The sequence below is a fragment of the Cariama cristata genome, unplaced genomic scaffold (assembly GCF_000690535.1).
Source record: "Cariama cristata isolate BGI_N322 unplaced genomic scaffold, ASM69053v1 scaffold4035, whole genome shotgun sequence".
Classification (NCBI taxonomy): domain Eukaryota; kingdom Metazoa; phylum Chordata; class Aves; order Cariamiformes; family Cariamidae; genus Cariama; species Cariama cristata.
Genome location: NW_009615615.1, coordinates 2575 through 12846, shown reverse-complemented (window position 1 = coordinate 12846; position 10272 = coordinate 2575). Strand labels below are relative to the sequence as shown.

At 40.3% G+C, this 10272-nt stretch overlaps 1 protein-coding gene across 1 annotated transcript; it reads left to right on the top strand.

Moving 5' to 3' along the window:
- Positions 1–508: 508 nt before the first annotated feature.
- HSPB3 (heat shock 27kDa protein 3) lies at positions 509–945 on the top strand. Its single transcript, XM_009699871.1, is given in 2 exon segments — positions 509–674; positions 677–945. Coding segments are annotated over 2 exon segments (435 nt in total).
- Positions 946–10272: the final 9327 nt, after the last annotated feature.

The following is a 10272-nucleotide window of genomic DNA, read 5'->3' as shown; positions in this document are numbered from 1 at the left end:
TGCTCCGTTCCTACTGTCAAGATAAGTAAATTCCTTCCCTCAGTAACTTTGTAATTCAGTTAGTAGAAATAGAGAGTTTGTATCTATTGCCATGTATCCCTCGGAAAAACAGAATCATTAAACTTCCATTTAAATCAACAAATCTTTCATGTTATTTGTCTTCTCATTATTCATAACAACAAACTGCACAATATTGCAATAATCAGAGATGCATTAAAATTTTGCTTTTACTATTTACGCATGAAAACTGTGCATGTGTTGAAGCCACTCAAGACCCCAGCACTATAAATAGTGCTCTATTGTTAGTGGATAAAAGATGAAGCCAGTCTCCTGGCACTGGAGCACAGCACGCCCTATTAAATGTTAAGCTCTGTCTGTGCTAAAAGTGAAAGGCGACATCAACTGATAAGCTACTCTGCGAGTAAGGCATATGACTGGGACGAGTTTGCTCTGACTCTGCAGCTTCCCCAAAGCGACAGGAGCAGCAACTTATCTTTCTGCCTCAGCAATGGCAGAAGCTGTTATAAGACACTGGGTGGAAACTCCCGTACGCTATCAAGAGCAGTTTGCTGTTCAAGAGCTGGAAGCACACAAACTGGACCACTCTCTGTACGCTTTGCCAGGCCCTTCTACAGCTGCACCGAGCAACAAAAGGTGTACCACAGAAAGTACGTCTGTGGATGGGAAGAGGAAAACACAGGTTTTCAAGTCTTGCTGGATGTTGTGCAGTTCCGCCCTGAAGACATCATTATTCAGACTTTTGAAGGCTGGCTCCTGATCAAAGCTCAGCACGGACCCAGGATGGATGAACACGGTTTTGTATCCCGAAGCTTTACCAGACAATACAAACTACCTAATGGAGTGGAAAACAAAGACTTGTCTGCGCTCTTCTGCCATGATGGCATTTTGGTTGTTGAAATGAAGAACTCAGTGGGAAAGAATTAGAACCTTGTCCATAATTTATTGGTGAGATAAAATCATTCTTAATATAACAAAATAATATCATTCAAGCAACACTGTAGACTGTAGTAAGCATGCGGCTCTATTTATATTACAGTAAAGGAAAATCTTTATATATATGTTATTCAGTGTGCTAGGTTTATTGTTTGATGTGAAATGTCAGACTGCTTGCCTCCAGCTACATATGTGTTGGAAAGCCAGGCTTTTTGAACAGTAGAAAATTTAGGTTAGTCACTGCAAAAGAAAAAAAAAAACAACTCTGTTTGATAACATATTGAAAATAAAGCACGTTTATGAGTTCAGTAGGAGGAGTTGTATTGCTAAAGAATAAGCATTTGTCATACAGTCATAATCATTAAAGAAGCAATAGGCAGCTTATGAGTCTTACAGAAATTTAATTTACATACAAAAAAAATCTGTTTTCTAATTTTTGAGATTAAATTCTTCTTTCTTAGGCTCTGGAAAAGCACACAAACTAAATGACACTATCAAGAAAAAAAAATATTTCCACAATTCAAGCTTGTATACAAAAAGAACCGTGAGAGATTACTTTTTAGAAGTGTGTTGCATGTTTGAAACAATAAGAAAAAAGAATAATCACTAACTATATTTGCTTGAAAATGCAGTAAGTAGAAATGATAGTTTCTGTCAAAGTAATTTGGTAGAAAACATTCGAAGACATTTAGAAAACTGGTTTTGTTTAACATACTCTGCTATCTATTGCCAGCTGAAGAAAAAATATATTGCTTACAACCACTCAAAAGGATCAAATTCTTTGTTGTGAAGCTCTGGTAATAAAAAGGCATTACTCCAGCACAGATGCCTTTATTCTTCCACGTTTTAGTTAGTCTTGTCAATCCGACGAACATTTTATTCTTCATGTTGCTTGACAGTTTAGACTGAGATTCGACAACTGCATCTTCAAGAGCAGATTTTTCTGCCTAGGTACAGTCCTACTCTCCCCATATGAACATGCGCTCTACATGGATCTAATTTTAAGTACAAGTGTTGCTTACTACAGACACAGGTTTAATTTCTGTCCCAGTGTCTCTCATTTCATGGGAGCAGTAGAGATGAAAAAAAAATCCACCCACTATATCTAGTATCTGGTCTTCTCAACATTAAAAAAAATAATGCTGTAAGGAGTTTGTAAATACTCAAACCTTTGAGGAAATCTGCAGCTGCAAGCTGAACTGCCTCCTTTTCTGTGTACTGGAGATGAGTATGACTGCTGTGCTATGAATAGCAAAGGAATGTGGAATGGAAAGTGCCAAGTTAAATACAGACTCTTCAAGATAGCCATCGGCTGTTCGGACAAATCAAAAAAGTATTCAAATGAAACTGAATACAAATACAATTTTAAGAACATGAGAAAAATCTGATGAACAAAACCCAGGCTCTTGCTAGCTGAAGCTAGAGAGTTTCTTTAGTTTAAAATGAAAACCCTAAGCTTGTATGTCTGCACATGTCTGTTCATTAGAAAGATTTATATCATGGTTGTTTAGACTTGAAGATATTTGAAGCATTTTATTTATTATTTGTGCAAAAACTCACTAGAAATTTGAACAAGAAATGCAGAATAAAGTCTGGCGTGTAAATTTCTATTACATGCAATTATTTTACTGTTTGAATAGAGCAGAAGTAAAGAACCTAATGTTTTCTAACAAACCAAACCAAATATAAAACATATGCCCCTATATTTCCACTCAACCCCCAATTTTCCCTCATATTACCTGTGCTTAATTTGTGTATTGGTTTAAGATAATAAACGATCGCACTAGAAAATCAGATCTAGATTTTCAACACTTTTAAGTCAAGAAGCTTCGTCAACCAGGATTCTGATGGAAAATGTAACACGGATTTTAAAAAATGAATTCTAGGTGCAGGTTTGGATTTAAATTTTACATGCCACCTTCATAAAAGCTCACAAGTTTAGACCCATGGTTTCCACATCACCTTATGGCTCAACTGCTGCCAACAGAGTTCAGGATCACCCATTAGTAATCTGCTTTGGTGACTTTTGTTTACAGAGGATTTTGTAATTTTGATCACTAGCTATGATTGCAGTTATGGTATTCTTAGCCCTAGAGATGAAAAAGCAGTTCTAAAAAAACAGAACTGTTTTAATGATTTCAAATTAGATCATGATTAAACTACTGGAAACTTGGCAACGAATTAGACCACACAGTCAAAATAATATAATCTGTTCTAGATACATTAATGCCGTGGTTACACACAGCCCTGCTTACATACACAGGCCTGTCTCACAAAACTGGATTGAGAATTTGGCATTTGGCTGTTCTATTTTGTAGGTCCCTTCACATCACCCTGTGCCCAGGTCTGTACTTACATCGTGAGTCAGAAACCACTGGAACATATTGACCCAAAGGTGTCGGGGATATACCTAGGCGGATTTTACCTTCTCTTGTACCCAGAGCTTTACAAAAGCCTACGTCTGTGCTCCGTGGTGAATGGGAACTTGCCCTGGCCCAGCACCCGAGTGCCCGTGTAACGGGGACCAGGCTGGAGTATGGACCTGCTGCCGGCTTCCTGCGTTTTAGCACCAAGGAGAACGCAGAGGAAAATGCCTCTCTCCTTTTTTTACTGGCAGCTTATCGAAAGTTCTTGGATGAATGACTTTTATGTGTTTACCAGAACAGCCTCAAAGTGCTTGGCAGAGCATTTCCAAATTGTCTGGAAAGAGCTGTTTTCACATATTGTATGTGATGTTTTACTTTTATAATCTGTTTAGAACTGAATGTGAATGCCACAGGGAAGGCTGCTAACAATGTTCATGGACAGCAGAATGAGAAACTTATCAACAGCAAAGGATTTCAGAACAGCTACAGCTTAAGACAGGTTTAAGACATGCTGATGTGGTTAAATTAAGAACCCTGATATTGGCTGCCTGCAAAATCCTGGCCCAGAATAAGCGATAAATGCTGTTGCAAGCCTTGCAAACCAAGTGTTATGGAGCCTTCTCAGTTCCCATCAGTGAAGGATTTCTTTCGTAATTGATCAGACTGCTCCTCCAAATGGATGAAGGTGATTTCATGCATGAGTCTAAGTACTGTGAAAAATGCTTTCATAGAAGAAGAATAAGTCTCAATATCAGCACTAGTCTCCAAAAGCAAGATAACAAACATACTTTTCCATGTGATGCCCGCGGGCAGAAAGCCCACAAATGCCTTGGACATGTTGCCTTTTTTTAGTTTCTGCTGCATCCAGGGCATTTGAGATCTCTGTACACGATCTGATACTTGTGGTGCAGTGAACCAAGGCTGACACCCATCAGTCACTCAGTAACTGCACAGCTACAGCCCTGGGCATTAGAAAAGACGGAAGGAAATCCCTGGGGTATCATGGTGGCAACAATCCCTCCAAGACGGGTTAGTCTTGTGTTCCTTACTTAGTTCATAGCCAGGAATCAAAATATGCTTTTTCATCTGAGTAACGCTACAAGATTTGGCTTTTAATGGGAGTAGGAATGTTTCTGAAAATATTGGGTGCCCCTTCTTTTATTTGAAAGAGACACTGACCTCTGACCTTTGAAAGAGACGGCTGGCCCCTGTCATCCAGAGGACAGCACCTCAATGGCCCTACACTGTGAATGCAGGGGGTAAGCCTAAGGACTTAGACCTGTACGTTACAGCGGAGATACCTGAGCTGGCCCCACTCATGCTAACTCTTGAGCCAGAACTACTGTGCCTGTGTGCCAAATCAGGTCCAGAAAGCCCAGGCTGTCCATTGCTGCGCTCAGGCTAAAAAAAAAATATCCTTTGTTGAAAATACTTTCACAGATAGAGAGACAGGAGAAACATGGCACTATAGTTCAGGACTTTTTGTCCAGGTTGGTGCTAGCATGGGGGTCTCGGCTCTCTGTGCCACGGTGGGCTGTAGCCTCACCACAAATACTATCAATCTCCTTAAGAAGAAATACTCTTTAGTCACATGGTAAAACCACTGATGCCAGCATTTTCACGGGGAAGTACGTCTAACAGCTGCTCGCACAAGTAGACCCGATGCAAGTAGAGAATAATTTACAGTTCATCTTGTGCTCTTTGGTGTGTTTACTGTGCTTTGGGCTGACTCTGACCGCAGTGAGTACCCCTCTTCTGCTGACGAGGCATGCTGCTCCTGAGCCCTGCGAGCCAATACAGAAGCAGCAGCAGGCAGGTCTGTGCATGGAGAGGAGGCAGAAAACCGTCGGACCAGGGTGGGCCTCAGCATGTAGCCAGTGAGGAAGCCCACCAGAGGTGTCTCAGGCAAGGATGGGGAGCAAGCAAAATACTCCAACTGGTTCAGAATGTATACATAGTCATATATATAGTCATGGTTTAACCCCAGCTAGCAACTAAGCACCACAGAGCCATTCATTCACTCCCCCACAGCAGGATAAGGGAGAGAATCGGCAGAGTAGAAGTGGGAAAACTCATTAGTAGAGATACAGACAGTTTGATAAGTAAAGCAAAAGCCACAGATGCAAGCAAAGCAAAACAAGAAATTAATTCACCACTTCCCATCAGCAGACAGGTGTCCAGCCATCTTCAGGAAAGCAGGGCTCCATCACGCATAACATTTACTTGGGAAGACAAAAGCCATCACTCCAAACATCTCCCCTTCCTTCTTCTTCCCCCAGACTTTTATTGCTGAGCATGACATCACATGGTATGGAATATCTCTCTGGGGTCAGCTGTCCCTGCTGTGTCCCCTCCCCCCTTGTGCACCTCCAGCCCACTTGCTGGTGGGGTGGGGTGAGAAGCAGAAAAGGCCTTGACTCTGTGTAAGAACTGCTCAGCAATAAGGAAAACATCTTTGTATGATCGACGCATAAATCCAAAACATAGCCCCACACTAGCTACTATGGAAAAAACTAACTCTATCCCAGTCAAAATCAGCACATATATGTAAAGATTTTAAGGCATAGTATTTAAAACTCTTGCAAGAAATATTTGACTTTTTGATAAAATGAGCATTTTTAAGGGCTGAGAAAGACATTTCAAAATTACTTTAAAAAATTTAGATTGTTAATAGAAAAGGAATACCATACATGGAGTAAACCCTTGGTGCAGGAAGATGACAGACTGTGGCCTATTATCTTCAGCTATGTTTTTTTCCAATTGCACATCCCTTCAATTTTCCCATCCATTAACTGTACATTCCCATCATGTAAGCAGAGATACCATGGCAGAATCTCTACAAGTTTCACTTGCTCTTACCAGAGTTGGATGACATGGGGTTTAAAGAGTGAGTGCCCTATCTGAACTAGCCACCCTAGAATTTCTACAGTCAAGTCCACATCAACTCAAGCTGGTTTACTGATTCACCATAAGCTACTCAATATGTGCGGTCATCCCTGTTGGCTCTGCATGGAGTTAGTCTGATCCAGCAAGACTTCCTCGCTCAGGTGCTATCATGCAGCCTCGAGGGCCAACTGGCATCTCTCCCTTTCCCACCGCAGTACCAATGCAGCCCAGAGCTCAGCTGGCTGCTCCTGCAGCTGATTCAGATGCCCAAATGGGACCACGTGAGTGGTCGTTCCCTTTGCGCATGTGACTCCAGACGAGAGGTAAAATGGGATCAGAAGAAGTTTTGGGTTCCAGTAGCAACAATTCCTTTATTATTAGTTCCGCTCCTAATTTTCCAGGACACCCTGCTCTCCTCTTAGCCTGGACACTGGCGTTAGCTGTTCCACAGATGCCGCAGCAGCACAGTGGTGCAGGCACTAAGAGCAGGCACAGCTTTTGCCTGTGAATGAGCTGATTTTGAGTTTGGATGTTGGGTTTAAGTAAGTCTAAGTCTTAACTAAAAGTGATAGCATTACATCATAGCTATAATGAAAAATTCATGAAGGGAAATGATTTTCAGAGTGTGGTTTGACAAATGAAAACCTAATTCTTGTACTCTGTCTTACAAGGCAGACAGAAACTCATGAGCTACCTGCAGTGGTGACAATTGTATGCACTTTAATAGTATTTCAAATATTTTTTTTTGGTAATTTTATCACAATCATCCAAGTCTTGGTGTCATGGTCAGTATGTACCATACAAGTTGCACTATAAATACAGTCTCTGCCTTAATGTATATATAAAGCCTTAGGGCTTGATCCTTGAGTGAAATTGATAGGGAGACAATGCAGATTAGGAGACTCTGAGGCAAATACATGCAGAAATATGAACTCTGAGACTCATTATATCTACCTATGGCAATATTTATCTGAGACATTCTAGAAACTTCAGCCTGAAATGGTTACAGTGTGGAGACAGTTAGGGTTTCCAGATTTATGAGTTTAATGGTCAGAAGGATCAATGATGATCCCCAGTGTGATCCCCTGAACAGAACCCACATCACCTCACTTGCTAATTTCCTCATGAAGCCCATAATATGTTTGGAAAAGAACACATTTAAGTAAGACATCAAATCTTTATTTAAAGACTTCAGATAATGGAAAACTCATCACACCCCTCCATAAATTGTTCAAATGTTAATAATCACCATGGCCAAGAAAAAGCAGCTTTTCTCTAGCCCCCTGAGATTTTCTCAGTGATACAAATTTTATCCTAAAACTAAAAGTAATAGTCTGGACAGCTCTTGGGACAGTCTTTTTACTACCCTGATGTGAGTTACAAAGATATAAAAGTTTAACACCCTCTTTGGTTACTAATAGAACACAAAAGAATTCATCGACATGAAAAATTATGAATATGATTTTTCCACATACAGAGTAGAAATAATTATTGAATAACCTTGGATATATTTAATATCTCTCCTGTATCACCTTTGGCAGCTTTGTCATCTTCATGCCATACTCATCTAAACTATTGTTAGGATTTTGTTTCTTGCTGACTATGTCCTGCCTGTTGTCCCACTGGCCATATAATTTTTAATACACTTTCACTTTTTTTCTCATAACTATCAATTCGTATTCCTTGCTATCAACTTCTTAATTTTTCCGTTTCTATTTTCACTTGCCTTTTTATAACAATATAATTTAAAGTCAGGTAATTCTGCTTATATGAATACAGTTCTGTATTTATGGGTAGCTGATAAAACATTTGTCTAAATGCAAACAGAACGACCACAGGCAGGTTCTGACACAGTTTCTATTAGGAAATTATAATCTCTTAGCATTTCAGTAACGGTGTGGGATGTCCAGTACATCTCCAGCACTGATATCCCCTCTAAAACAGGGGTTTAATAAGGAAGCAACAGGATGTGCCATTTGTGATAAGGAATTTATACCATCCACCTTCTCACCAATACACAGACCAAACCAAGCGCAGCAGGAACCTTCTTCACCACCTGATCCTTTGCAGGCCTCTATGTTTGCCGAAAGACCAGCAAAACCCAGAAGCTAAAACATTTATTTTAGAGTAACTTAATACCATTTTCAGCCACCGAGCTCGTCTATTGAGCTGACACAGACAACATGAGCACCTCCTTGGTCATCCTTTCTGTGCTCCACGTCCTTAAGCAACAACACAAGCCAAATTTTTCTCCTTGAAGGTAAGACAGCGGTCCCTCTCAGAATTTAACGTTACTGCCTCCTGCTAGCAGAATCCACTGACTCAGCTTAAACGCAAGCACTGAGAGAATGGAAGGTACTTTGAAGGCCAAACTGCCATCGAAACTGGTGTGTTCCCTAAGTTAGTGAGAATTTGTTCTGGTTTCCAGGCTGAGACTGAGAAGTCACTCTTACAAGGTTCAACAATGGACAGTAAAAACTCATAGACAAATAAAGTAGAGTTAAGGTTTATCCATCCTGATCAATCGACTGGTATAACAGAGGAGCTGCCAGTGACTAGTTCGTCACTCTGAGGCCAGCCTCTGCCACCCACCTCTCTGCACAGGGCCAAAGCAACTTCAGGGTTGATGTGAACTTCTTCAGCCCAAAGAATCCGAGTCCCATGGATTTCTAGAACTCAGCAGCATTTATTTTCTCATGATAAACCCCAGGGTTAACACAGGCATAGAACCCACTAAGGAGGTCCTCTCTGCAATTTCTGTATCGTGGGTGAGGATAGAGATACCTGTACATGGGAAATAAATGAATGCTCAATCCTTCATTCTCGCCATACCATACTTTATTTATCCTATACAATGGGTTTATTGCTGATACAACTTTATTTTCATGCCACATTTCTATGGCACATGGTTATAGTGTTGGCCTTACCTGGATTTCCTTTCCAGTTACCCACTTAGCTCACAGTCTTGCTTTTTATAAAATGTTTGTTATCATGAAAGGTATTGGATTTCAATATATAAGACTGAGATTACTCCTCCAGGACTTGTGCAGCTTGGGCTAAAGCACAGCAGACTCATGAATCCTCTTTTGCTGTATCTCAGTCTTTATGTTTAGGAGGTAAATTCTGCCAGTATGCTTGTCAAGGGACTGTCAGCCAACACAGGCCTATTCGTCTGTAACCATGAAAGACTCTCAGCACCATCAGAATGTCTATCTAGCACATAACCCCACTGCCATAGCATGGAAGAACTGCATACATAAAGGATTTATCTTGACAGCATGCATAGTTATGAAACATTATCTCTTTAAATAGGGAACAGAGATAGACATGCATTCCAAGCAATATTAAATGGAGGGTTGAGAATTTCTGAGTAAGACCCACCTATTAGGCAGACTGAGGCTGACATAGCTAATACATATCACAAAGGTGAAACAAGAACCTCAGCATTTCTGCTCAATTAGCTCTAATTTTACACAACCTAGTCTGAAAAAAGCTATGCAATTTCTGCTTAATTTATGTTGCTGTTTGAAAAATACTTTGTTTTCTCCTAAATTGCCCTGCATCTTTTCCTAAATTCCATAGCACACTATAAAGCATCTCAGTTTCTGATATCTGTTTTATGTTTTCGAATACGATCGTACAAAACATTTAAAAGCTAAGCATATTCTATCTTTTAGAAACTGACAATAAATACCCCTAGAATATCATATTTGTCGCATTAATGCATTTTTTTCACTGCTCTGCTAGTTCAACCTCTTTACTCACTTTCAGCTGGGCAACTTCAGTGTTTAAAATCATCTCGTGCCCTCTAGTGGCAGCTCCGCCAGGCACCATGAACTGCGCCATTCCAGCTGCAGGTGATGTAGAAAGGGAAGAAAAACACTTTATTCCCCTTTTAGGTGAAATTTATTATCCATCTCCACAGTTTAACAAAATTAAAGTCATTTATAGTTATGACGAGATAGGACCACCAGCAAAACAAAATCATCTCTAGAAATAACACAAATAGCAACACACACACAAAAAAATCACACGCTGAGTAAGCATTTGACTGAGTGTGCTCTTA